The sequence below is a fragment of the Synchiropus splendidus genome, chromosome 9, assembly GCF_027744825.2.
Source record: "Synchiropus splendidus isolate RoL2022-P1 chromosome 9, RoL_Sspl_1.0, whole genome shotgun sequence".
Lineage (NCBI taxonomy): Eukaryota > Metazoa > Chordata > Actinopteri > Syngnathiformes > Callionymidae > Synchiropus > Synchiropus splendidus.
The window spans coordinates 19,546,942-19,574,477 of NC_071342.1; the positions used below are offsets into that span (position 1 = coordinate 19,546,942).

At 46.4% G+C, this 27,536-nt stretch overlaps 5 protein-coding genes across 6 annotated transcripts; 3 read left to right on the forward strand and 2 right to left on the reverse strand.

Annotated features, from left to right (window-relative positions):
- Positions 1–365: 365 nt before the first annotated feature.
- On the forward strand, positions 366–10,607 carry tm9sf3 (transmembrane 9 superfamily member 3). Its single transcript, XM_053875012.1, has 15 exons — positions 366–779; positions 1,754–1,949; positions 2,033–2,155; positions 4,149–4,309; positions 4,373–4,450; positions 5,470–5,601; positions 5,686–5,852; positions 6,359–6,453; positions 6,529–6,659; positions 6,903–7,042; positions 7,291–7,359; positions 7,430–7,576; positions 8,371–8,454; positions 8,858–8,934; positions 9,266–10,607. Exons 1-15 carry the CDS (start codon positions 687–689, stop codon positions 9,331–9,333), a joined length of 1,761 nt encoding a protein of 586 aa, XP_053730987.1. The 5' UTR covers positions 366–686; the 3' UTR covers positions 9,334–10,607.
- A 541-nt stretch (positions 10,608–11,148) lies between these two features.
- prdx3 (peroxiredoxin 3) lies at positions 11,149–13,417 on the reverse strand. Its single transcript, XM_053875013.1, has 7 exons — positions 13,362–13,417; positions 12,401–12,482; positions 12,190–12,331; positions 11,985–12,120; positions 11,664–11,767; positions 11,439–11,604; positions 11,149–11,366 (listed from the first exon to the last, which is right to left on the reverse strand). The coding sequence occupies exons 1-7, from the start codon at positions 13,395–13,397 to the stop codon at positions 11,316–11,318; spliced, it is 717 nt and encodes a 238-aa protein (XP_053730988.1). The 5' UTR covers positions 13,398–13,417; the 3' UTR covers positions 11,149–11,315.
- A 318-nt stretch (positions 13,418–13,735) lies between these two features.
- sfxn4 (sideroflexin 4) lies at positions 13,736–17,034 on the forward strand. The gene is made up of 14 exons (XM_053875316.1): positions 13,736–13,868; positions 13,932–13,997; positions 14,060–14,110; positions 14,178–14,204; positions 14,281–14,335; positions 14,399–14,424; positions 14,484–14,537; positions 14,605–14,661; positions 14,850–14,915; positions 15,060–15,150; positions 15,210–15,325; positions 15,604–15,689; positions 15,770–15,887; positions 16,669–17,034. The coding sequence occupies exons 1-14, from the start codon at positions 13,830–13,832 to the stop codon at positions 16,744–16,746; spliced, it is 930 nt and encodes a 309-aa protein (XP_053731291.1). The 5' UTR covers positions 13,736–13,829; the 3' UTR covers positions 16,747–17,034.
- dennd10 (DENN domain containing 10) lies at positions 16,767–20,724 on the reverse strand. Of its 2 annotated transcripts, none has more exons than XM_053875315.1 (10): positions 19,337–20,724; positions 19,168–19,222; positions 18,819–19,015; positions 18,674–18,753; positions 18,408–18,556; positions 18,195–18,306; positions 17,905–18,005; positions 17,711–17,818; positions 17,558–17,652; positions 16,767–17,494 (listed from the first exon to the last, which is right to left on the reverse strand). In XM_053875315.1, exons 2-10 carry the CDS (start codon positions 19,211–19,213, stop codon positions 17,327–17,329), a joined length of 1,056 nt encoding a protein of 351 aa, XP_053731290.1. In that variant the 5' UTR covers positions 19,214–19,222; positions 19,337–20,724; the 3' UTR covers positions 16,767–17,326. The 2 variants fall into 2 exon arrangements, with proteins under 2 accessions (XP_053731290.1, XP_053731289.1); XM_053875314.1 differs by having other exon boundaries at positions 19,286–20,721.
- On the forward strand, positions 19,978–27,212 carry eif3s10 (eukaryotic translation initiation factor 3, subunit 10 (theta)). Its single transcript, XM_053875313.1, has 21 exons — positions 19,978–20,147; positions 20,824–21,014; positions 21,093–21,229; positions 21,471–21,634; positions 21,734–21,933; positions 22,034–22,242; positions 22,316–22,487; positions 22,567–22,770; positions 22,849–22,965; positions 23,042–23,227; positions 23,296–23,643; positions 23,748–23,852; positions 23,922–24,035; positions 24,119–24,241; positions 24,311–24,464; positions 24,541–24,722; positions 24,801–24,880; positions 25,303–25,775; positions 25,844–25,970; positions 26,043–26,314; positions 26,632–27,212. Exons 1-21 carry the CDS (start codon positions 20,099–20,101, stop codon positions 26,796–26,798), a joined length of 3,774 nt encoding a protein of 1,257 aa, XP_053731288.1. The 5' UTR covers positions 19,978–20,098; the 3' UTR covers positions 26,799–27,212.
- The last annotated feature ends 324 nt before the right edge of the window (positions 27,213–27,536 follow it).

Sequence of the window (27,536 nt, forward strand, 5' to 3'; positions counted from 1 at the left end):
ACAGGTGCCAGTCGGAGCATGAATCCACTGGTATTATTGACAGCTCTGTCTTCTGGCTCAGCTCTTCCCCCAACAGAAAGAGTTCACTAATCTATTAAATACGGAATTCAAATGTTTTGCAGCACCTGTTACTGCATGTTCATCATGATTTTTTTTGTTCCTAAAAATGACCCTTTTTGCATCTCCTCTAATGCCAGTGACTCTTATTTAAAGAAATGAATTTTAAAGAAAAAAAAACTCCGCTGGTACTATGTAGTGATGACGAAACTAAGCAATGAATCCTTTAATATAAATGTTACACTTGGCTTTTTTCCCGTCACGTTATGTGTATAAAACGATGAGCACTTGAGCTAGAATGCCTAACAGGCGGACTTATAAGTGTCAGGTGCCTTCCGGAGAATTGACATACGAAAGGGTGAAGCTCCAATTTTGGCAGTCGGGTGACGTGGCTGAAGATTGCGGACAGGGTTTCTTTACTCACCGGTTGTTCACCGGCGTGCGGTGCGATTGGCTGCCACGATGCACGTGACGCGTTTTGGCCAATCATAGACGTAAATGGGTCTGTTGGTAAAGCACTACGCCATATGCGTACGAGCGCATCCTAAAAACTGCCTGTCATAGAACCAGGAAGAAGGTGGGATAGCCATTCAACGTCCCCGATATTTCTGCGTTTTCCCCCGAAAATAATGGGATCTTCCAGGTGGAAAGTGGCAGCAGCGGTGTTCCTCATTGTCGCGGGTTCTTTATTACCTGTGGAGGCGGATGAACACGTACACACGGTGAGAGAGCGGAGGCCGAATGTATAGTGGAAGCCTCTGTGTAGCTGCTAGCATTGGATGCTAGTTTCACAAAAATATACCCGTTTAAAAACTAGACGCGCCACGGTTTGCATTGCTGCTGTCATTTCATAAGGTTAATGGCGGAAGGTCTTCAGACGGAGAGCTAACGCGTCAACACATTTTATCTGAAGTCCAGTGGTTGCTTGTTAGCCTGCTAGCACAAAGCCTTCATTTGTCACCGGCGACAAATGCTCTGTTGCTCGCTTTCTGGAGTGAGTTGGCATTCTAGACTCAAGCATTACGGTTCGAGTTGATGTATGAACCAGTCCGAGTCTAAACCAAGACACGCTGATCTGTGGCATTTGTTAGTTTAGTTGCGCGATACCGGAATACCGGGTTGCACGTCCGGGCCCTGGTTATGCACATTTTACTACATTGGTGGAAATGAACTTTGCCACCGTTGTTGTTAAACTTCGAATCTTTCCCAAACGGACGACATCCTAAATGTCAACTATCATACTGGTTTAGTATTATTTAGTGCGCTTCCTGGAAAAGCTCACGACATAGTCCATAGTTGCGCTTATTACGCATGTGTAAGTTCCTTTTAAGAATACTTCAATTACCTCATCTGAAAGTAAATATAGGGAATGAGATTACTGATTTACAGGTATAAAGTTAAGAGTTACTCATAAGCGTAACACAGTGAGATTTACATATGTTTTGTGCTACCTCAAAGTAGTAGCCTTGGAATTGGAAGTTTTATTGTTAAAGTGTGTTTATCCCAAAGTGCACAGTCGCAACCACCATCTAAATATATTTGAAAAGCTGTGAATATGTTGGGCACGATTTATGAACCCGTAGTTTGAGAACAACAGTTGTGATGTTGGGTCCAGACATTCAAATTCTGCAACTTGTTAATATCGCTGAAGCTATGCATTTGGTGGAAACATTACAAGTTTTGCTTTCGTCCACAGTACACAGATAAAGAGGAGGTAGTTTTATGGATGAACACGGTGGGGCCTTACCACAATCGCCAGGAGACATACAAGTATTTCTCTTTGCCCTTCTGCGTGGGCACAAAGAAGACCATCAGTCATTACCATGAAACTCTTGGAGAGGCGTTGCAGGGAGTGGAGCTGGAGTTCAGCGGCCTTGACATCAAGTTCAAAGGTATTGTTTTACATGAAATGCTTGGAGCATTCCCACTTTTAAGATGTTTCTTTTGTTTATGAATAATGGTAATGTTTTTGCAGATGAGGTCATGCAGACGACATACTGTGAAATTGATCTGGACAAAGCCAAGCGTGATGCTTTTGTCTATGCCATTAAGAATCACTACTGGTACCAAATGTATATCGATGACCTTCCCATCTGGGGTGAGTATCTTGCAAATTTACGGACTTAATTGAAACTGGGTTGATGTCTTGGACAGTGAGCATACGTTGGTTTTAAGTGATATGTAATGTGGCTAATGTTGGTTTGATGCTGACTGATCGGTATCTGCACTGTGCTCCTTTGATTCTCTTTAATCATTGATATCATGATGGAGAACTCTACAAGTAAAGGCCTTGTGGTATTTCCTAATAAGTAATTAAATAATTTAAAGGCATCTGACCGTGTAAGTAAAGGGTGGAGGTGAGTCATGTAAATCTTAGTCTTTTAGCTGAGGGAGCCGATCATTTCACTGGAATGTGAGGATTGTATATTGTTTGGAAAGGACAATCGTCCATCTCAAACCTTTCAAATCTTAAATCTGCGTGACATTATCCTCTAAGCCATGCAAGCACCATGGTCTCCTATCTAGGGTTCACGTTCTAAATTGATTCTTTGAGCTGGGGAATGAAACTGGGGCTCCTCAAGCATTGACCTTCTTTTGCAGTCCTTCCAGGAACTGACTGTTTGGATGAAAGCCAGTGATGGTGACAGAAAATGAGTTATTCAAAATCAGTGGGTTAATAATAATTCTTTGTGTTGGACTTGACATTAGTGGACCATTACGTTGAGATTTTAGCTTGTCATAAGCTCTGTTTTTTTAGTTGCCCACAACCTGATAACATTTTACTCAGTGCTGTGGTATATAAACTGTTGGCATGAAGTTTCATTGGTCAAAATAATTTTAATAATCATACTGAATACGACAGCCATTCCTTAAAAAAAGTTGTTTTTATCAGCTGAAACACTATCGTCATGTATGACTTCCTTTTTCCCTTTGTTCGCTCTTAAATGGCTTTTTCATGAACCCTAATATAGATATTATGTTCACACTTTTGACATATTTTCCTTAACCTTATTTAAGTTATCCAGGAATCAGACAGGAAAATAGTTTCTCTAAAAGTCACCTTGCTTCTTTTGGATCTCTTCTGGCTGTTATTCTCAGAGCTACAATTCCACTTTCATTTGAATAAGAAACTCCTAAATCATTAGAGAACCTGTCGAACCTGTAAGTGAGCGCTGTTGTGCTGTAACTTTTAGCTGCTATTGTACTTATTGGTCAAGTCCCATGGCAAGATTTGCATCTTTCTTTTGTGCGTGTACTGGCTCTGTTGTGTCAGGTTTGTTCACAGTAAAAGAGCCAAACCGGATTTTTAAAATATTTGGCTGTTTTTTTAAAAATCATGATTTAAATGTCAAAGTTATGCTGGATTATTGACAGCAACAGTTCTCAGTTCAATTGTGAGGACAGGTCAAATCTGTATTTTGTAGTGCTTTGTGTTCTGACAAATGCTGTGGCGGAAGTTGTCACTAATGTACATCATTTCTTATTAAACTCCATGTAGGACTGAGCTGGTTTTTGTACTGAGTTTGCAGGGTGGTACCACTCCCTCAGTTCCTCAAACATCACTGCGTCTGCTTGTTGGTCGTAGGTGTGGCTCTGCTAATGCACACAATGTTGTACATTATTAAAGCTTAAGCAACAATAATTTTGAATGAACCTTGAACTATCTTGGTGTGATGCGCAGCACAGTGGCTCTGTTTGTCTTTCTGGTGACTTGGCATCATTCAGGGGTGAACTGTGACTATTGTATATTGTCATTTTATTTCTGAGTGGACAGAAGGTTCACTGGATCTGATCCCATCTGACATTAGGCTGGAACCAGGTCGCTTATAATCCTTCAAGATTCTTTTCTTCTCTCTGTGTCTGTGTCCCCTGTGTGCCCTCTGTGGTTGTTGTTGCAAGTATGGTTCAGCTGTTTGCAAAGATGCAAATAACATGATTCTTTGTGTTGATTGGAGTTCAGGACAATGGTTATAAAATAAAAATGCTTATTTGCTACCCTGAATATGTTGCTTCCATCTCAATTTTATTGCGTTGAAGTCGGAGGGCTTTTACTGTGCCCTAAATAAAATTATAAATGTGTTTTTGCGTAGGCATTGTTGGGGAGGCCGATGAAAACGGGGAAGACCACTACCTGTGGACCTACAAGAAGCTGGAGATCGGCTTCAATGGCAACAGAATTGTTGACGTGAATCTGACCAGTGAAAGCAAAGTACGACTGGTTCCCAACACCAGGATTGCGATGTCTTACTCGGTAACTACTCCAGTACTCACTTAATCACTGTCACAAGTTTTAATCTGTAAACCTCTGTCACAGGTGAAGTGGAAGAAGTCTGATGTGAAGTTCGAGGACAGGTTCGACAAGTACTTGGACCCCTCTTTCTTCCAGCATAGGGTGAGCTGAGACGGACTATTTAATCAGTGTAGACAAGGACATGATCTTTCTTGTTGTTATCACCGTGTGTGTGTGTGTGTGTGTGTGTGTGTGTGTGTGTGTGTGTGTGTGTGTGTGTGTGTGTGTGTGTGTGTGTGTGTGTGTGTGTGTGTGTGTGTGTGTGTGTGTGTGTGTGTGTGTGTGTGTGTGTGTGTGTGTGTGTGTGTCTGTGTGTCTGTGTGTCTGTGTGACTTTTAATAAGAACCAAGGTCTGGGTGCATCTGAGCCACGACACTACTGTTACGAGATGTTCCTGTCTGGGTGTGTGGGTTGAATTATTCATCCACTGACATGAATGAAAGCACAAAACAATATTAATTTAGAACATGTTAGCAAGATGTCCCTCAACAGTAGCACCTTCATCCGCAGCCACATCAGTATGTGGTCTCTTGAAGGGTACTTTTCGATTTCAATCACGGGTGAAGAAGGCAAATATGTGAAGAGAACAGTGAGATAGGAAGACTGAAGGAGACAAACTCTATCTGTTCACATTCTTATGCCTCAGTTTTTACTTGCCTTTCCCACTTCATATCAACATATACACTGCTAGGGCACATGCTTTTGAGTGAAGAGCCAATGTTGTCATATTGTTGTCACGTTATCGTTGTACTTCGTCATAAGTACTGGAACTGGGTCAAATATTTTAGTCATTAAGGAACTACTAGAGTTCAGTTGTGTAAATATATAATACCTTCTTATTTATTGTGAAATGTTAGGTAATATGTTTTTACCATTCTTCTTATTATGAATTCATAAAAAATAGCTTGTCCAAATTTTGGAAAAACAGATTCGTTTTTAAGAACATGTTTATATAATGTTGATGAAGGTATTTTTGTTTGTTCTTAATAATTACCATCACAAAATGAATAACTGGGATGTGGCAACTACTTTGGTTATTCCAAAGTGAACAATTTAATGAGAGAATTTCTCTGAAGAAACCTGAAGAATGTCTTCAACAGTGTGTTGCTTTCTTGTTTCAGATCCATTGGTTTTCCATCTTCAACTCCTTCATGATGGTCATTTTCCTGGTGGGTCTGGTCTCCATGATCTTGATGAGAACCCTCAGAAAGGATTACGCCCGATACAGCAAAGAAGAAGAAATGGATGACATGGTGCGTTGGACTTGAAGACTTATTCGGACGCTTGTCTTAGAAGTTTTTTTCTCATGGAAAATCTGTTCTTGTGGTTTCTCCCAGGACCGCGATCTGGGCGACGAGTATGGCTGGAAGCAGGTCCACGGTGATGTGTTCCGACCCTCCAGCCATCCGCTGATCTTCTCCTCACTAATTGGCTCCGGCTGCCAGATCTTCTCTGTGTCACTCATCGTTATTGTCGTGGCAATGGTGGAGGATCTGTACACAGAGTGAGTGATCTGACTTGACTTGTGAGAGTCACCAGATGCACCTTTGTTACACTACTTTAAAGACTATCTTCCTTTCAGTCCAAGTTATGGCCTCATGTTTTACTTTAAACTGCCGTGTCATCATTTTAGTGGAACAGTCAGATTTTCCTGATTCATCTCAGGACTGAATCGTTCTAATGGTATCACCGTGAAACCACTGGGGTTTAGGGATGACACCAATGTTAACCCACCTCATTGGTGTATTTTTGCTCAAGAAAAACTTTCTTGAGCATTCTTTATTGTCCCATAAATTTGTTTCATTCTTTTGATCCTCTGTGTTTTGTGTCCTACTGCCGAGTCAGACTGAACTATTAATACCTTGAAATATAGCTCCATCTTCTGCATATTCAAATGATCATCTGAATTTAGCATCTACTTCAATACAGACTCACTGATATACATTTAACTGTGAGTATTTCCAGGCAGAAAGATGGGTCTCGAACTAAAAACATTTTCTCTCACTGCAGGAGAGGCTCCATGCTGAGTACAGCCATCTTTGTTTACGCTGCAACGTCCCCAGTCAACGGCTACTTTGGCGGGAGCTTGTATGCAAAACAAGGAGGTAAAATATTGCCCCTCGCTGTAAGCACTCTGTGTGCCTTAAGTAATAATATCCATGGTGTTATGCTATAAACAGGCAGGAGGTGGATAAAGCAGATGTTCATCGGCGCCTTCATGATCCCCGCCATGGTGTGTGGGACGGCGTTCTTCATCAACTTCATTGCAATCTACTACCACGCCTCAAGAGCTATTCCTTTTGGAACCATGGTGAGTTTGACTCAGCAGCATGTCGCAGCAGGGAACATCCGCTGGCAAGTTCTGCTCTGACTCTAGAAAGTTAACTTCCTTCTCTAGAGGCCTGAACAACACAATTTGATTAACTGCTCCTCTAAAAAGCCAGTCGTGTTTGCACTAATTGATGATTGGAAAGTGATCCCATTAAACAGATGAATGTTTGAAAACATGATGTAGATAGATGGTGACGACTCGGGAACCATCTGTGTCCTGCAGGTGGCTGTTTGCTGCATCTGCTTCTTCGTGATTCTGCCTCTAAATCTGGTGGGAACCATTTTGGGGAGGAATCTCTCCGGCCAGCCCAACTTCCCCTGTCGGGTGAACGCTGTTCCCCGGCCCATCCCGGAGAAGAAATGGTGAGTTTGAGCCGGTGGTGACGCCGGGCGTGAAGGACGCAATGGTTCAGCAGTCTGGGAAATCAAAAGTCCTGATGCAATAAAGCGGGTATTAATGTTTGAGATCTGCTGCCAGGCTGGCGGGCCGGCAGCCAGGAGACCCGACTGGCTGCGTCTTTGAATTTCATCGGAAAGCAACATTCTACTTTCCCTTCTAAAACAATAAGTGGGACCACAGTTGACGATGAATTCCAACCTCGTGTCCTCAGGTTCATGGAGCCAGCTGTCATCGTCTGCCTCGGAGGAATCCTGCCGTTCGGCTCCATTTTTATTGAGATGTGAGTCACCGTGCTGAAGGTGTTTACCTCACGCTGGCAGAAGCACTGATGTTTCTGGTGTCTCGCGCAGGTATTTCATCTTCACCTCATTCTGGGCCTACAAGATCTACTACGTCTACGGCTTCATGATGCTGGTCCTGGTGATCCTGTGCATCGTGACGGTGTGCGTCACCATCGTGTGCACGTACTTCCTGCTCAACGCCGAAGACTACAGATGGTGAGTGTTGCAGCAGAGCTTTTACAATGATGTTCAATACGCAGCTGTTTTGTCATGTTTTCTTACCTAATCCAGCGTGAAAATGTTAAATTACAAGTCAGTGAGTACATTGTTTGGCAGGCTCTCAATAGGTGATGTGTCTCAGCCGAGCATTTCTGTCAAGCTCTGTATTTGTCACCTTCAAATTTCATTTTTCTACCTCACCTTAATTGATGACTGTGATTACTATTGATGCTGTCAGCCAGCAGTTGTCTGTAAACTTCTCGACAGTCATGAATGATGTGCACAATTATTTACCCCATTTAAGAGACCAATATCACCGAAATATTTGAAAGTCATTCACTCTGGCGAATGAAAACACCAGTAAAAAGTTGGGAAAGTGGAAATGATGGATTGTTGGGTTCATGCTCTTTAAACTCAGGCTGGTCAAAAGCAGAACTTCCAGTCCCTTCTCTGACCCACAATACCTACGCTAGCATGATGCTTTACTTCAAACCTTTATTGAAACTCATAAGGCATCACCTCAGTTCGGAACAGTTGGCTTAAAACTAAATGCATAACCAAATAAATGCCAAATAAAGATTAGTCCCCCAACTAAAATAAAATGATGCAAAACTAGGAACTGAGAACAAATTTATCGCGAGTCATATCGTCTTTGCAACTGTGGCAAGGTAGTCTCAAAAGATGTGGTTTTATAATGAGAAAACTGCTAGGTATTTTTGCCCTCTCCTCAGCTGAAGGATACAGTTTCTTGCTGACACACACTTTCATTATTGATGTTGTGTGTTTTCCAGGCAATGGACAAGCTTCCTCTCTGCGGCGTCCACGGCTGTTTACGTTTACATGTACTCCTTTTACTACTACTTCTTCAAAACCAAGTAAGTGGAGCTATCTTCTCTCTAATCTTGCAAACTTGCCAAGTGTAGCTGGATCTGCAGGTAATACTGGTCAACTCAAGTGCAGCAGGCAGGTTCTCGAGTCATGGACACGAGGAAGTGCTGTGGGAGGTTTCAGTGATGGAGCTCATCCTGAGATGTTAGAATTTAATCTGCTGCGTTTTCATGATGTGAGGTCTTGGTTCCTCCAGGTGGGTTGGTGTCAAATGCGCCCTGAGGACTGAATAGAGCTGGGTGCTAGAGTCACTTTTCATTGACAAAAGGGGAAGGAGAATTGAAGGCTGCGGTTTCTTGTTGGACTGGTATTTTCAGCTGTAGGCGTCGTCTTTGGACTCAAGATGTGTGTCACTGTGGTGAAGAATGTAATCCGTGCCTCTCTCTGCAGGATGTACGGGCTCTTCCAGACGTCCTTCTACTTCGGCTACATGGCCGTGTTCAGCACCGCTCTGGGAATCATGTGTGGTGAGTGACCTTCATGCTTGTGTTTGGGAGCAAGAAACATTTGGCTGCGTCACCATTCCGGAGAGAAGTGTAAATATAGAACAGATGAAAGTTAAAAAAAAAGACTGAAACTGCGCCGGCATCTGTCTCCTCGGGCTTGTTGTCATTGTGCTTATGCAACAGGGATGAACTGGCAGAGCAGCTGTCTGTCAGGACAAGGACGTCTCCTTAAACTGCAGCTCATACTGTCAGAGGAAATGCTTCCTCTAGTCATTCCCAAGTCTGGTTCTAATGTTAGAGATGTTCCGCACCCGTGAAGTCACGTGACCCTGGGCTGGTGTTTGTGTTGCAGGTGCGGTCGGTTACATGGGAACAAGTGCCTTCGTGAGGAAGATCTACACAAATGTGAAAATCGACTAAAGAGCGGAGCAGCGTCGCAGGGATGTTCATGGAGTTGCCTCCGCGAATCCTGGGAGACGGCAGGCACAACTCATTCTTTCCTTTTCTTTCTTGCGAGGAGATTGCGAGAATCTCACTTTGTAGTTTTTTCCATTTTCTGAATGAATCTCTGCGCTGAGACACCAAGCGAACGAGAGGACGAGGTTTCACCCCCGAGGTTCGGTTTTTATCGGTTGCTACCAAACAAACGTTGGGGCGAACGCTTGAGGCTGACAGTTTTTCCAACCGTAGTCCCACCCGACACCAGAGAAGATGTTGACATGGAACAATGTAGCTCTCTTCAGTGAAGAGGCCCCAGTGCGGTTGAGAGTCTCTGCGTACGTCTGAGTTGCCCACTTCGGACTTGATTTCTATTTTGTATCCTCTTAAAATGTTCGTCAACGTTCCACAGCGAAAGCGTCCTAAAAATTGAGCTGTCGAGTTGCCACCCCACACATCCTCACGTCCCTGTTACAGTAGCAGTCCATCCAGATCAGAGTGGCCCCGCTGTGACGGCAGGAGAACATCTCATTTCCCGTGGAGTCTTGTTTTCTAAATGTTTGGGTCTGAATGAAGTCTACTTGTAAAGATAATATATGGACGGGGAGAGTGTGTATATAACCGTAATGTACCTTTAGGTGTAGATCCCAAATGTATTTTCGTTGTACAGATTTACTACAGGGTGTTTTTTTTTAACAAATCAAGTCTGTTCTTTTTTTTTTTTCTTTGTTTTGGTGCTTTGGTTGGGGCTAGAGGGCGCTGTTTCATCCTGCCTGATTTGCATGAAGTCTCCAGGACGCCAAGCCGGGCTTCCTCCCGCCACAGCTCGCCACCCACGTACAGCTCAGTCACATTTTATCATTTAAAGCTTTAAAAAAAAGGCCCCGTGAGATCTGCTTCACCATCCAGCCCCGCCCCTTCCTCCCTCCCTTTTCTGTTGCCGAACCTGAAACGTCATCCGTGAATGTCAGAAGGACTCGGGCGTCTCTGCAAACATACTGTACAAAGTGAAGTTTATGTACACTCGATGTTTTCATATCCACACACAGCTGCGGAGTGTTACGGTCTCATGACGTGTAAATACAGTCTGTTCCCGATGTGAAGAGAAGTGGAGATGCCTCTCCCCTTAATTTGCAGTTCTCTCCATCTGAAGTTGGTTTCGGCACCTCATGTTGTGTGCGGATGTCTTCTCAGACGTCATTAATCTGCATATTAACTTGCTGTATAAAGAGAAATAAACATGTTTATGTACAGGGGTCCTGAGCTGTCCTCTTGAACCTGATGGCGAGAGCAGTGACACAGGCTATGGTTCCCACTGGTTTCATGTCTGCAAGAAGAGGCTCTAGAGTGTTTTGTTGGTGTATAGTCCCCGAGTGAGTGAAGGTGATCGACTTTGATGATGTGGACTGTGGATCAAGTACATTGCTGTAACTTCATGCAGTCTTCCAGGAGTGTCACAAACCTACTACTTCCAGTTACAGAAAAGATCTGATTTCATATCACTGTGTTCAGTCCTTGTAAGACCCCAGAGAAGGTCCTGATCCACTTGTAGCTCCAGTTACAAGCTTACAGAGGACCATGAACCTTCCTCCTCTGGCGGCTTCAATCGAGTTCCAAATGTATGGAAAACTATCAAATATGTGACAGTGTCACCCTCCAAAACAGCAGTGGGAAGTGCTTCTCTTGGGGAAACACAAGTTGGAAAAAACGGGCACAAAAAAGGAAACCAAATATTAAAAAAAAAAAGATGGACACAACCTCAGAAGAAAAACAGAGCAGAGATCAATTACTGAAGCGATGCAGTCTTGTTCTGCGTTTTAGGTGTCCACTTTATTTTACATGGAAAAAAGTAGATCACTAACAAAGCATTTATTTGGATTGCTTTTGATGATGGCTAACATCCAGCTTCAATAGTGAACTGACCCGTTCAGCACTGAGGTCCTGGAACTAACTTCAACCTTCACTCAGTTGACTTTTTCAAAATACTCCTTGGATCCGTCAGGAGTGGGTTTGATCTATGAAACAAGGGAGCAGGATTCAGAGGGCGCAGTGTCGGGAGGCGGAAGGTGAGCATGTGTGGAACTCACAGTGGGAGAGTCCGGGGTCCAGCTGGCGGGACAGACTTCCCCATGTGTCTCCACGTACTGGAAGGCTTTGACCAGCCGAAGCGTCTCGTCCACGCTGCGGCCCACCGGCAGGTCGTTCACACTCATGTGCTTCACCACACCGTTGGGATCGATGATGAACAAACCCCTGACAGAGATAAGGCTTCAACTTCAAGTGCCTTTGTGAGGACCCTTGTGCGTCCTCACCTCAGTGCAATTCCTGGACCCTCCAGCAGGACACCGTAGTCTCTGGAAATCTGCTTGTTGAGATCGGACAGCAGAGGGATGTGGATGCTGCCCAGACCTCCAGCCTGTCACACAGCACCAGACATTTGAAACGCTTGTCCACATCTTATAGTGAATCAGAGATGTGTGACTCAAAACAGGCCACTGAAATTAACAGTTGACACTGGATTACAACCAACAGTCTGAATGTATCAGCCAAACATTAAGAATGTCAGCGGCAACACCTCTGTTGTCTCGCCCATTAAAAGCAGGCGCCCTAGTTCTGCATTGAAAGAATCTCACCTTGCGGGACGTGTTGGTCCAGGCCAGGTGTGTGAAGTGAGAGTCCACCGACACAGCCACCACCTCACAGTTGATATCGTGGAACTCGTTGGCCTTGTTGCTGAAGGAGATGATTTCCGTCGGACACACAAAGGTGCTGCAGGAGAGCAGCAGAGGGTCTGGTTAGGCACGAAGAGCACGGACTGGTGAACAAGTCCGGACTCACAAGTCGAGCGGGTAGAAGAACAGAACCAGGTATTTGCCCTTGAAGTCCTCCAGACTCATCTCTTTGAAGTCCCCGTTGTGCACGGCGGTGGCTTTGAAAGGCGGAGCAGGTTGGGTGACGGCGGCCGCCCACCTGTGAGCGCCTGGAGAGAAGCACCGGTGAGAGTGAGCTGAGCTGGCGGGACAGCACCATCATCCTGATGAGGACGTACCGGTGGAGAAGCAGGCTCTCTGAAGCGCTGGAGCAGCCGCCAGGCTTTCAGTTCGAGTGGCCGCCGTCGCCACCGCTCTCATCTGCAACATGACATGAACATCCGCTTCATTCACGTTTCCACCTGATATTCGACCCCAATGACATAACTTCACACTAGCGATGGGTCTCCCAACACCAATGTGCTTTAAGACAATCATGTGACCGATGAACAGTGTCGACTGCCGTGTGGAACCATTTTGATCTCCTATCGGAATACAATGCATTCATTTCAATCTCCTTGTTTTACCCAGTTTGTCTCAGATTTTCGACTTGTCTTGTTCCAGTCTAATTCAAATTCATTTCAGGTCACTGTTAGTTCACTATTCACGTTGTTTTTGGCAAGAAACACAACACACTTAATTTAGACAATTTGAAAACATTGGAAAAACGTTTTTTTTTTCATAAAAATTTGTCCAAAAACCATCCTCATTCACATCGTTTTCACATTAAGATACATGCTCACAACATTTAAAGATATGGAATAATACTTTCATAATACTAATGAATGTGGAGACTTGAGACTTGAGATGATTCAGTCTGTCGAGTAGGTTGACTGCATAATGTCCAACAGTGTGTGCGCTTTATGACGCCTCATTCACCCATCTCTACTTCACACCAAAATCCCATTATCACTGTCATTTTGGACTAATTTCAGCATTATGAACCAAAACTTGGGTTTAATTTACACAACATGTGTGGGTCTAGGTCCAACCACGTGCGTCCAGTTTGCGGCCGCAGACCAGAGGTTTCACCAACAGGTGCTCCGGCTCCGTAAAAAGTGCGCCACAAATAACGCCCGCATGGAAAAGCTCGGTAATGTCGTGGTTTGCGGCTACACGAGGCCGTTGTGAAATCAAAGCGAGCGAGGTAAAAGGTCAACGAAGTGACGCACGCTCGAGATTGAATGAGTTTGAACTTACAGACGTCCTGAGAAGTGTCCCGAGTCTGGCCGCCATGTTGGATGATGACGTCAAGGGGCGGGAGCAGACCAAAGAGGGCGCGTGGGTGACATAACCTTGACGCATTTGTGCGCCAAATAATGAACACAATTAAAGCACATCATTAAAAAAAAACATTTGAAATGTAAACACGGCTTACGACAATGATAACTAAGATTGTAAGATTATATTTTTAAATCAAAAGATTATTAGACTAGAGTTATTATATATTATATATTAGAGTATTATATACGTAATTAATCAAATACTTTTCAGCAAAAAACCCTTGTGAATGTGTTTCCGCCGGAACGCCTCGAATACAATTAACGTGGGGCGTGAAGGCGTCTCGCTGTAGCCACGTGACTAAACCCGGAAGTGTCGGGACTTGACCTCAGCGGCGTGATCGTTGCCATGATGTAAATATTCTGTCAAGCTGACATCGCTGTCGCCATGGATACCAACTTGCTTTATTGGCAAACGCACGGACAGGTAACAGTCACGAAGAAACCCCCCTTCATTCATGCATTCATCCATTCTTCTCCTCTGGCTCAGTCGTTCCTCAGCAGGCTGAAGATCTGGGCTGACCTGCTGGACCCCGTCCTGCTGCTCTCCACACAGGTGCGCCGTCATCTCCGCTTGTCACATCCAGATAATTGTAACTGTGAATCTGTGTGTCTCAGCATGAGGTCGAAGAGGCCCATAGTCTTCTGGGAAGTGATGCCAGCCAACAAGTAAGATGACTGATCCACATCGCATCATGATGAAGTCCAATAACAACGGCTGTTTCCCTTCCTCCAGAATCAACAAGCGACGCACCTTTCTCTTGTGAGTGTTGACTCCCTCTCTATTGACGGCACAAACTTCCTTCATTCATTCCCAACATTCCCTTCTGCACTCGCAGTCTTCCGTCCACGCAGCGTCTGGCACCGTGCTTCCACTGGCCTTCAGGCCTCCAGGTAGGTGGCGTGCAGACCTGTTCTGGAGCTCCAACCCTGCTAACTTGTGCCTCTGCTTCACAGCACTGTTGCCGCTGTGCACCCCAGTGGTGAGTCTGACATCCCATAATAACCACGTGACGAAGCTGACCCTGCTCTCCGTGTGCAGGTCATGGCCAGTTTTCTACCTCACACCACCGTCAGAACGGCTCTGCTCTGCCAGGTGAGCTTGCAGCAGCACGTCAGACGTGTCCACGTCCAGTCGTGACCTGTGACTCCGTGTGTTGCAGTTCCCAGTCCAGTTCTACATGGCTGGCTTCACACAAGCCAACAGAAGTTCTCTGGAGGTATGTGCACATGAGGCACAGAATCGTGCTGGTGACCCTGAACGCAGCACAGTGATGTGAGTTTTATCCAGAGTCAACTCTGGACTTGCCATCACTGGATGCTCTGTCAGGACTTGAGAGCATCACAGCACAGTCTCCTGACCTGCTCCTTCAACTGTGGCTGTTGGTCCTCTTTGTCTCTCACCCAGGAGAAGATGCCTCCGAGCCAGACGCTGTTGATGGCTGGAACCGTCACCTACGCAACTTGTGCCGGGGTGTGTATTTGTTTTTTACAAATATGACTTGTTATTTTTGATGTTTATTAGCTTAAAGTTCTTGTGTTTCACACTGATCACGTCTTGGTCTCTTCATATCAGAATTTGTGTTGGATTTATTGATATTGATTGTCATCTCTCCAGGCTCTTCCTCAGATCATCATCAACAGACTTGGCATCAGCGCCGCAGGAGCCCAGAGTTTCCTGAGGAACGTCTGTCCCATCCCCATCTCAGGTGACTCGCCCGTCTATTTTCAATCTGAAGTGGAGGAAGCTAAAAAGTTTACTCTCCAGCTGCTCTTGCTGCATTCTCCGTGTACGTCATCCGGAATCAGGAGACTGAAGACGGGATCCAGGTGTTCGACGGGAGCGGGAACCTTGTGGGAGTCTCTCCAGCAGCGGGACGGAAGGTCAACCTCTTTCCATCTCTCCTCTTTCTTTATAGCCAAATATTTGTGTTTTAAATGTATTTTCTTCATAAACATAGCATCGTGTTCCACTTAACTGACAGAGAACGTTAAACACATCTTAACAACTGTCCTCTTCAAGTCCTCACTCTCCACATCTGTGAAGATCAGTGGTTGTTTTTGGTCCAACACTGCCTCTCCCCTCCATCTTGCTAACTTCCTCAGTATCTTCCTCTGGTGTGTTGTACCATACTCATCACTCCCCTGGTGTCTCTGTCCAGGCAGTGAAGGAGACTGCTCTGTCCAGAGCAGTGATGTTTGGAACGACGGCTGCCGTCCCTCAGCTGCTGGTCTCCCTCTTGAAAAGGTCAGTCAGTTTCCATGTATGATCATCGCCATGAAACCAAACTAAAGGGCAACATAATCTAAACCAGCTCAACCTTCCAGAACTAGACGGTTCCAGAAGAGCCCCCGGCTGTTGGGTCCGCTCCGAACCATGGGCACCATGCTTGTGTTCCAGCTGATGATCCCAGTGTCGCTCAGCCTCTTTCCTCAGCTGGGAACGGTGAGATGAGAACTGACTCCTGCACTCAGCTGAAGAAGCTCTAAACCAGGGATTCTTGACCACAGGGCCGGGGCCCATGGGTGGGGCCGTGAGCACCCACCCGAAGGGGCCACTAAAAGTTTTTTTGTTTTACACCTCTGGGCCACAGGACGCTGAGCTTTAATACATGTAGCGTGTCACTGAATTGACTTGACAGCTGCAAATCTGTGATAGTTACTAACTATGGAGAAGTTCTTGAAAAGAAAAAATGATAAAGTAAGTGACCTGTTGACACAGTTTTGAATATTAATTAGAAGATTTTATGGCGATTGAAGATTTTATTTACACTTCACTTCTTTGGAGTTTAAATAAAATATAATACTTTTTATTTTATGATATTTAGACATGGTTTTATTATATTTATTCAGAAATTCAGAAATTTTATTAATTTTTTCCAATTTTCTCAACAGTTTGCATCAAGTGTATTTTCTTTCTTTAGTAAATTTGATGAATATGACTTACACCTGGTTCTGCTGCTGGTTGGACTTTTCTATGACAAATATCTTTGCGATGAGCACATGGTTTCTTGTCATTTCACAAGGTTTTGGTTTGTTTACATGTAAGTAGATTAAATATAGTTATTGATCACAAATGAAATCAAGAGTAATGAATCAGTTCTATTACTTGAATGGGCCCCAGGCCCATTTGTTCTGGGAAAGGTGGGCCCCCAGATCAAAAAGGTTCAGAACCCCTGCTCTAAGCTACAGAACTCTCGCGCGTCACTGTTCTGTCTTCTCTTCAGATAAAGACGGAGAGTCTGGAGCAGGAGCTGTCTGCCTCATCGCCAGACTCCCAGCTCTACTACCACAGAGGACTGTGACCAACACCTGGACGCCACTCTGAAGCCCACACAGGTTTATTTCAGTACAATATGAAACATTTAGAGAGGATCATGAAAATACAGCATATCTGTGAGGCGCTGGGTGCCAGCTGCTATAAATACACGTCTGTTATTCAGTTAATATCACACACACAAAGTCTGTCTGAGTTACAAAAGTCTGTGGTGACTGGAGCTGTGCCACTCCAGTCTGCTGTCTGTTCTCCACTCTGCCCGAGGAAAATGAGTCTTTCCTGAAATAAACCCATTGAGTTGTGGTTTCTTCTATTTCATTTATATGTTGGCACAAAACAGGTTGATAAAGGAGAATCCGTTGCTCCGGTGACCAGTCATGACTCAAATGGGCAGACAGCACCTGGTTTTATTTCAATTTCATTTTGTTTCTGACCTTTCCACATTGTCTGTACCTTTCATGTGTTCATCATCTCTTTACTTAAGATATGTGTTGTTCTCCTGTGCGTGTGGTTTCCATCTCACTTGTTTCAGTGTGAATGGAAATTTTGTCACGTGTGACCTTGGCTGGAGGTCACAGAGGGTCCTGACCTCTGACAAGGGAAGTGTCTCAGATGAGTAAGAGCTGCTCGGCGGCTGCCAGGTGGAACAGGAAGTTCTCTGTGGGCGGAGGGAAGTGGCGCTTCTTCAGGCTGTCCAGAGTGAGTTTGGAGCCCTCACACTCTTGGGCCAGAGCCAGCAGGTTCGCCAGAATCTCCTTTGTCTTCACGGAGATGTCCTGCATGTGTGGACACACCTGGTCATTACCACAGCCCAAACAGTCGGCAGAGTGGTTTCTCACCTTGATGACCTGGCTGTCCGACTTCTCCGGGTCTTCAGCGGACTGGACGATGAGGTGACCGATGTCCTTGTGAAGCTTCCCCATGCTCATGGCCTCTGCGGGGAGAGAGAGAGCATGAGTGCCACTGCTCCGAGAGACGAGATCAGGCTGGACCTTTGGCGCTCTGGGAGACTGTGATGACACTGTCCGGGAGGTTCACATAAACATCGAACAAGTCCGATCTGTTGCCCACTTCTGGGTCCACAAATCCTGCTATGTACCCTGCGGAGCAGAAGATGGAGAAGACTCAGGATGAGCTCTCAGGCGGCACATGGTGTCAGATCAATAACCAGCATGGGGCGCCTCACCGGGGACTTTCCTCAGATCCTCCAGCTCAGGGTCTGTCAGGTGGACGTACGGGTGCAGGATGGACCAGTCCTTCCTGTGCCACGTCAGAGCTGGGAGAACTCTGAGGAGGAGGAGAAGAAACCACCACTTCTTGTCGTTCATCCAGATTGGAATTCAAGTTGTAGTGTAACTTCAAGGAGTCACTATGTTATTGGCAGTATCTATTACTACCAGCAGGTGGCAGTGGTGCCAGGTGGCTGGCCCACATGCTCAGATCTCCAGTGAGAGGACGGCAGTTCCTCATGTTTACCTGGTGAACTCCAGCAGGGCCTCAATGCGGGGATGGTGAACCACAATCCTCTTCTTCAGCATGAGAGCGGTGTAGAGGATAATGGTCTCCAGACCAAACTGAGAAACCACATCTGAGGACGAGTCGACTTTTCACTCTTCTTTCATTTCACTTGTCGTCGGGATTGTCACAGAGCTACAGCTTCCAGAAAAGGTTGATCCTTTTGCTGCTCACCTTTGACTGATCCAGCCAAGTAGGCCTTCCTGACATCGTAGTCCCGGATGACGAAGGAGCCGTTCTCATCACTCTGGCAGATGCCTTTGGTGAGGACGGCCATGTACGCCTCCATCATGTTCACCGGGCTCCCGTGTTTCATGTATGTCCTGAAGATACAATGAGTGTCACGGTTACCACTTTTTGTGAGAAGCTGAAATATGTTAACGTTCACTAATGTTCGTGACGACCAAGTGGAGCAGAGCAGATGATAAAGGACAACGTACCGGCATAGTATCCGACTCAGGGCAGCGTACTTCTCAGGGTTGAAGTCTTTTGACGTAATAACTAGTGAAAAGTGAGTGACCTAGAAGAAAATCCATCTTGAAGCCAACATGAAACAGATGTGCGGCCCAATTGCTGCTGCATTACCTTGGTCAGGGCGGTAGGTTCTTGAACTTCAAGTGTAGTGATATAATACCAGGTACGACAAAACTGGCCGAACACAAAGGTGTGGAAATGTCCTCCTCCTTGGATCAGACAGCACTTTCTGAGCAGGACCTCCCTCAGGTCTGGTCCCACAGAAGGGTAACACCAAACCCACAAGGTGTCTCCATTCACATCCTTTTCTGGGTGAAACATTTGATTAGAATCTGCTGAGCGGTGTTGTCCGACAGCCAGAGCACAAACAGGAAGTTAACTTGGGCAGGCAGACTCCAAGTCACAATGTAGTCATGTGATGCTTTAGCATTTTCAACAGCCGATTAGTTTAAAAACTCACCGATCAGGCCGACACTTAACATGAGTTGTGTTTCAGTAGCTGCCATGTTCCATACCTGGAGAGTAAAAGAGTTAAGAGCATGAAACGACAACTTGTTCTTACAAAATATGTGACGCACCTCTGTGGACGCCACGGGCTTTAAATGTGCTGCAGAAGAGATCACACCCACGCATAAGATGCTATTGAGCTGTTTACTTGGATGGATAACTTAGCTGTCAGGATGGAAGAAAATGTTGCCTTCTTCCGGGACGGTAGGTCATGTGCTTGTTCGTGTCCAATCAGAAAAGGCATGTGCTGCGTTCAAGTACATACTGGACATTACGCGAATATTTCAAAGAAAAATACAAGTGACAAACAAAATGAATCTCAACACTATCCGTCAAAAGTAATGACACAGAAAATATTGCAAACTGGTGGTTGAGTGTATATTTATCCACTAGCTGTACGGTGGTTTGCCTACGATGTCATGAGTTAAAATTGACTTGCCATTATGTCGTTTAAAATAAAGAATAATACAACAAACACATTATTAGACTTTAATCACATTGGCTTTTAAAATCTGAGTTGTCCTTCTCACACCAACAAGCATATTTTAAGTACAGTACGGTAGCAGTAATATATAGCTAAAGACTGAAGTGAATAACTTATTAAATTCCTCGGTGCTACACATAGCTTCTTGCAAATGTAACAATGGGTCGTTTACTCAGTTGGTTCCTGTATGTGATACTTTTAATCTGAAACATGCCTGTGCTGGGTGACCCTCGCATTGGTGGCCCGGAAGTGCTTCGTTGTCCTACGTCAACCACTCACGAGCTCCTTCCCTTACAGTCAGCGCGGAGGCTGAAGCTGCATGCTCTGGATGGACTGTAGTTGATATCTGACTACATAACGAAAACAAGGACAGTTTGGTTGTCTCTTAAAAACCACCAGGATGCCGGCGTATTTCCAACGCCCAGAGAATGCTCTGAAACGAGCGAACGGTGAGTGATATAACTAAGGTTTCGTCTAACCAGCCGGTGGAAGCTAGCTCACCTTAGCATTTCCAGCTAACTGCTAGTATGGCGCCGGGGCCATGTTAGTATCAGAGCGAACGCGCTACAGCAACTGTTTCGTATAGCAAGTCACAATTGAGATGGATCTAGTATGGTCATTTTATATTACTTCTTTGCGAGTGTCGGCTTATGAAACCCGTTGATTCTGTCTATTTTAATGCTTGGTCCATCGACCATGCGTTGTTAGGCCTACAGAACCAGGTAGATGCATTGCCGCATTGTTAAACCACAACCGTTCTTGTGTGTGAGTGTAAACAATAGCGGTCCGATAATATGAGCTCTCGGTCGCAAAGATCTAATCATGCAATGCATTCTCTGTGAAAGTTACACCTGGGAAACAGCACCGATACGCGATAAGAAAACTACAAACAATAACGATTGTGAGAACATCCACACCAACCAGATCAGTAAATGGCTCAGTTTTTAGGAAGCATTATGCAAAATATCTGCAACTGAAACTCTTCCAGACTGGATCTTCCTCTTGCTCACATCACAATCAAGTTGTCTGTAGAGAACACTCAGCTACTTTAAGTCTAAAGATTGTAGATCACAATACATGGAAATCCTGCTTGTGATTAATCTTATCCTTCTGTGTTGCATCCAGAGTTTTTGGAAGTTGGCAAAAAGCAACCTGCCTTGGACGTCTTGTACGATGTCATCAAAAGCAAGAAGCATCGGACATGGCAGAAGATCCACGAGCCTATTATGCTCAAATACTTGGAGCTCTGCGTGGACCTGCGCAAGAGTCACCTGGCCAAGGAGGGTCTTTACCAGTACAAGAACATCTGCCAGCAGGTCTGTGTTCACAGTTGATGGGATTCATGTTTTGGTCTGCGATACGCATGTTTGATGAACATCAACCTTTCCCTGTAGGTGAACATCAAATCTCTGGAAGATGTTGTCCGCGCTTACCTGAAGCTGGCGGAGGAGAAGACTGAGACTGCCAAAGAGGAGTCGCAGCAGATGGTTTTGGACATTGAGGATCTGGACAACATTCAGACTCCAGAAAGGTGAGGATGCCCATGACATGGGTGTAAAAAATAGTGATACTAATCATGTACTCTGACAGTAAATACTGGCATTGTTACTTTTGTGAAAGTGAAAGAAAGTAAAGACTTTTCGTAATCTGCCTTTCTCATCTTATTTATTTAAGTATTGAATCATTCAGCTTAGCCTTAGCACATGCCAAGCTTCCTCTGCCTCTGCTGTAAAACCAGTTGTTAAACAATTTGAAACCTTGTCTGATTTCAGCGTCCTCCTGAGTGCTGTGAGTGGCGAGGACACTCAGGACAGAACTGATCGTCTGCTGTTGACGCCTTGGGTGAAGTTTCTGTGGGAGTCTTACCGCCAGTGTTTGGACCTGCTAAGAAACAACTCCAAGGTGGAGCGGCTGTACCATGACATCGCCCAGCAAGGTAGATTTGGACAATTATGGAATTGAAGAAAGTTCTTGCTACAATTCTCCATCAGATCTTCAGTGAATACCACAAACTCATTTTCTGTGTTTTCAACAGCATTCAAGTTCTGCCTTCAGTACACACGCAAAGCAGAGTTTCGCAAACTCTGTGACAACCTGCGTATGCATCTGGGCCAGATCCAGCGCCACCACAACCAGAGCACGGCCATCAACCTGAACAACCCGGAGAGTCAGTCCATGCACCTGGAGACCCGGCTGGTGCAGCTGGACAGCGCCATCAGTATGGAGCTCTGGCAGGTTCGTCTTTCCACACACATCAAGCTCATCTTTTGCCATATATGTATATATATTAAATTTATTTCCCCTCTTGATTGCTGATTTTTCTTTCCTGTTTTAGGAAGCGTTCAAGGCGGTTGAGGACATCCACGGACTCTTTGCTCTTTCCAAAAAGCCGCCCAAACCACAACTCATGGCCAACTACTACAACAAGGTGTCGACTGTCTTCTGGAAATCTGGGAATGCTCTCTTCCACGCCAGCACCCTCCACCGCCTCTACCATCTCTCCAGAGAGATGCGCAAAAATCTGACTCAGGATGAAATGCAGAGGTTGGTCCTTCATCGTGTGCAGAGAGAGAATTCATGTTTCCTCATTTGATACTAACCCACTGTGAATGAGCAGGATGTCAACTCGAGTGCTCCTGGCCACTCTCTCCATCCCCATCACTCCGGAGCGCACAGACATTGCTCGGCTGCTGGACATGGACGGCATCATCGTGGAGAAACACCGTCGTCTGGCCACACTCCTGGGCCTGCAGTCCCCTCCCACTCGGCAGTCTCTTATCAATGACATGGTACGAAGGACGGTACCACTTGCTGCTGTTTCTCTTTCTTTTTGTCTACACTTATGACTGTTTCTTTTTTGTTTTGAAGGTGAGGTTCAACCTGCTGCAGTACGTGGTGCCAGAGGTCAAGGATCTTTACAACTGGCTGGAGGTGGACTTCCATCCACTGAAGCTCAGCGGCAGAGTCACCAAGGTGCTGGACTGGGTCAGGGACCAGGCAGAGAAGGAGTCAGATCTTCAGCACTACGTCCCTCACCTGCAGAGCAACACCATCCTGAGGCTCCTGCAGCAGGTGACAATCCGGATTTTTATGTTAAAGGAAAGTAAGTTGCAGTCAAACTCAACTTTTTTTGTTCTTTTCCTCTTTAAGGTTGCTCAAATCTACCAGAGCATCGAGTTCAATCGCTTGGCTTCTCTGGTTCCCTTTGTGGATGCCTTCCAGCTGGAGCGCTCCATTGTGGACGCTGCCAGACACTGTGATCTGCAAGTGAGTTTGGAGATGATGTGGTCTTCAAAGTGAAGGGCGTCATGTCACGATTGATATCCATATCATCATACCGCAGGTCCGCATCGACCACACCTCCAGGACCCTGAGCTTTGGATCAGACCTGAACTACTCCACTAAAGAGGATGCACCAGTTGGGCCTTTCCTACAAAATATGCCTTCCGAGCAGATAAGGAACCAGCTGACTGCCATGTCTGCTGCTCTGGCCAAGGCCACCCAGGTCATCAAGCCGACCTCCATCTTGGTGAGTACCGTCATGCGCCCCTTTCAAGTCCTCTCAAACAAGACTAAGTCAACGTTTCTCTCTTGCAGCAAGAGCGTGAGGAGCAGAGCCAGCAGGCCATTGCGTCCTACTTGAAAAATGCCCGCAAAGATCACCAGCGCATCCTGGCCCGAAGACAAACCATTGAGGAACGTAAGGAGCGCCTGGAGAGTCTGAACATTCAGCGTGAGAAAGAAGAGCTGGAGCAGAGGGAGGCAGAGATGCAGAAGGTTCGCAAGGCCGAGGAGGAGCGCCTGCGCCAGGAAGCCAAGGAGCGGGAGAAGGAACGCATTATGCAGGAGCACGAACAGATCAAGAAGAAGACTGTGCGAGAACGGCTGGAGCAAATTAAGAAGACCGAGCTGGGAGCCAAGGCCTTCAAAGACATCGATATTGAGGTGAAGTGGAGTTAAAACGCTCCAGACATGAGTTGGGTTGCTGTAATCTTGCTGTAATCAAGAGCTTGTGTTTTTACATTTCGTAATCTGCTTATTCCCAACAGAACCTGGAAGAGCTGGACACTGACTTCATCATGGCCAAGCAGGTGGAGCAACTGGAGAAGGAGAAGAAGGAGCTGCAGGAACGTCTGAAAAACCAGGAGAAAAAGGTAACAAACACAGAACAGTGAGTGGGTTCCGCTGTCTGGAGGTCGGCCACTGACCTTCTCTGCTCACAGATCGACTACTTCGAAAGAGCAAAGCGGCTTGAGGAAATTCCTCTCATCAAGAAAGCCTACGAGGAGCAGCGCGTCAAAGACATGGAGTTGTGGGAGCTGCAGGAGGAGGAGAGGGTAAGATGGCCACGCCGAGAAACATCAGCAGGGCTTGTTCATGAAGTTCAGCTGAAGTTCATCTGATGTGTTCTGCCATGCAGATCAGTAACATGAAAGTGGAGCGAGAAAAGGCTCTGGAGCACAAGAAGCGCATGTCCAGGATGATGGAGGACAAAGAAAACTTCCTGTCCAAGATCACCGCTGCCCGCAGTTTCATCTACGAGGTGGGAAACAACTTATCTTCCCTCAGATCGCCCTCGCAGTATTTCACACTATCTTGCTCTCATGTTTAGGAAAAGTTAAAGGCCTTCCAGGAGCGCTTGGTGGAGGAGCGCAAGAAGCGCCTGGAAGAGCGAAAGAGGCAGCGCAAAGAGGAGAGGCGCAATGCTTACTACCGCCAGAAAGAAGAGGAGGAGCAACGTATCCGCGAGGAGCAACTGAAGAAAGGTGGGCTCACGCACCTGTTGTGGGCTGAGACGGACACGGAGTGAATGAGAGAAAAACGGAACGTTTTCTCTTACAGAGCGCGAGGAGCGTGAACGCCTGGAGCAGGAACAGCGTGAGGAGGAGGAGCGGGAGTACCAGGAGCGCCTGCGCAAGCTGCAAGAGCAAGAACGCAAGCAGCGTGAGCGCCAGCAGGAGATAGAGGAGCGCGAGCGCCGCCGCGAAGAGGAGAGAAGAGCCCCACCCGAGGAGAAGTCCAAGGTCTGTGACGCAGACACACTATGCTGTAGGCTATTTTGAACTTGAACGTACATGTTGACATCTGTCCTCTCTGTGCAGGACTGGGGTGATCGGGATGAGGGCGGATGGAGAAAACGCACAGAGGGCGAATCAGAGTGGCGCCGTCCTGCACCTGAAAGGTGTGTGTGTGTGTGTGTCCGTGTGGGGACCTTTTATGAGTCCAAACCTACAAAATACATTGAAAGAAAATATATTTTGAAATTAATTACCTTTTGATATTTCATTGATATTGTATATATTGTATATGTGCTATAGTTTTATTATTATTTATATTCAAATTAAATCGCATATTAAATTGAATATTTTTATATAGGTTCATGCACATTTACACTTAATATCCGTGCTTCCTCCATCCTTGCGGCCCCTCACAACAGTCACAGTTTATAATGTGTCCCTTTTGGAAAATGAACTGCCCACCTCTGGTTTAGAGTGAGAGGCTGGGGAGAGCATGATGTCACTAAGAAACCTCACAATGTGAGGTACAAACGTGTGTGTGGGGCAATGCAATACTGTGCCTGTGTTAACTCAGTGGTCCTCGCAGGGAGTGGCGGCAAGAAGGTCGCGATGAAGAGAAGGATGACCGCGACGGTCCCTTCAGACGAGGAGACGGGCTCCGCCGGGGTGTAGATGACCGCGGTCCTCGCAGAGGCTTCAACGATGACCGCGGTTCTCGTCGCGGTGACGATGACCGTCCTCTGCGAAGAGGGATGGACGATGACCGCGGTCCACGTCGCGGCTTCGACGATGACCGTCCAATCAGGCGAGGCGGCGACGACGACCGCGGGCCCAGACGCGGCTTTGACGACGATCGTGGTCCTCGCCGCGGCTTCGATGACGACAGGGGTCCACGCCGAGGCATGGACGACAGGGGTCCCAGGCGGCTGGCTGACGACGACTGGGGCCCTAGGAGAGGAGGAGATGATGACAGAGGGAGCAGACGAGGAATGGACGATGGTCCTCGCCGTAACCTCGACGGCGATGACGCCAAACCATGGAAGCCCCTGAATAGACCAGGTACGTGGATCCTGAGTACCCGGGGTTCATGCAACGAACATGTGTCAAAGTCTTAATCTTTGTGGCAGGTGGCTGGCGTGACAGGGAGAAGGCTCGCGAGGAGAGCTGGGGACCTCCTCGTCGCGGAGGCCGTGATGATGATGATGATGAAGATGGCGGAGAGCGACCCAGTTTCAGAGACCGACAGCCACCCAGGTGCGTCCAGCCTGACCGAGTGAAAGCCTCAAGTGTTGTCAACTGTGACGCACACTTGAATTGGTTTGTTAGGGAGGAGAGCAGCTGGAGGAGAGGAGGGGCCGATGAAGGCAACAGCTGGAGAGATGCCCGGCGAGATGACGACAGAGACGACCGCCGAATGGACCGTGATGACCGTAGAATGGACCGCGACGACCGCAGGATGGATCGTGATGATCGTAGAATGGATCGCGATGATCGCAGGATGGATCGCGACGACCGCCGCGGTGACAGGGACTTCAGGCGTGACAGAGATCGCCGTGATGATCAAGAACAAAGAGGTCCACGAAGAGATGCAGATGATGGTAAACAGGAGCTGCATGAAAGCTTACAGGATGTCTGTTGCCCCCCTGGTGGTCCAAATGTTTCTCCAAACTACAATCTGACGGAAGATGTCTGACAATACGAAAAGTCCCATTAAAACACAGTCATTGCTGCAGGCCTGATATTTGAGATCTGCTGTGGACCTGCAGACAAACACTGGGTTTGCAATGGGCAGCCAGCCATTTTGGCTTCCGCTTTGGACATCCTGTGACTCACAGCTTGGTTTTGAATGTGATCCCTAGTAGTAGCTCTTCTCTTTGCTGGCCTGAGATCATTCCAAACCGGTTTGTCTTCACAGGCGGATCCTGGCGTCGTGGAGGAGAAGAAAAGCGGGAAGAACGGGAGCGTCCCAGGGAGCGCGAGCGGGAGCCAGAGGGCGACAAGGCCTGGCGCTCCGACAAAGAAATCCCACGCCGCACCAAGAACGAGACAGACGACGACGGCTGGACCACCGTCCGCCGCTAAGCCAGCAACTCTGCAAACAATTGTCTACAACCATTCAACCATTTGGCCGCAGATATTAATAACAAGCTTCTAATTTCCTTGTTTTATTTAACGCTCAGTTCCGCTATTGTCACCTTCTACAATAGCGACTCCTAGTGGAACTGCTTTCAAATGCAACTCAACAATCACCACCTGCCTCTTTAGTGGCTGTCTTTGGAGGAGTCGTTGATATTCTATATTGACAGAGGAGTTTGTCACCCGCTGTGATCTATTACGAAAAAGGATGCTTTTTTTTCCGTCGGCAAGTGAGACTAGTGATGTGCATGCTCATCTGATACTTCCAGGCTGCTTCCATCGTGCCGCGAACATCCAGGTTGTATGTGTCGGATAAAGCGATTAATAATAAAGATGATGGATCACCACCCGCTGTGTTTCTCTCTCGCATCTCTGACGTGACAAGACGCTTCCCACTTATTTCAATCTATCATGTGGATGGAAGGGCTTTAAATGCTTGATAAAATGGTGGAGAGTTCAGTTCGCTAATAGTCTTGTGTGGCGTGAGTGCACGTGTCAGCCCTCAGGAACACCGGAAGTGGCTGCAAAACTTCATTCTAGTGCATCACAGTCTGTCACCCTGGGAATGCAAAACTAGCTCAGACTCTCTGTCACTGCTGAGCTGACGGTGGAGCAGTCGTTCGGTGTACAGCAGATCTAGTGAACTCCAATAAAGGGGAACAGAAAGCCCCGTGAAGTGTCCCA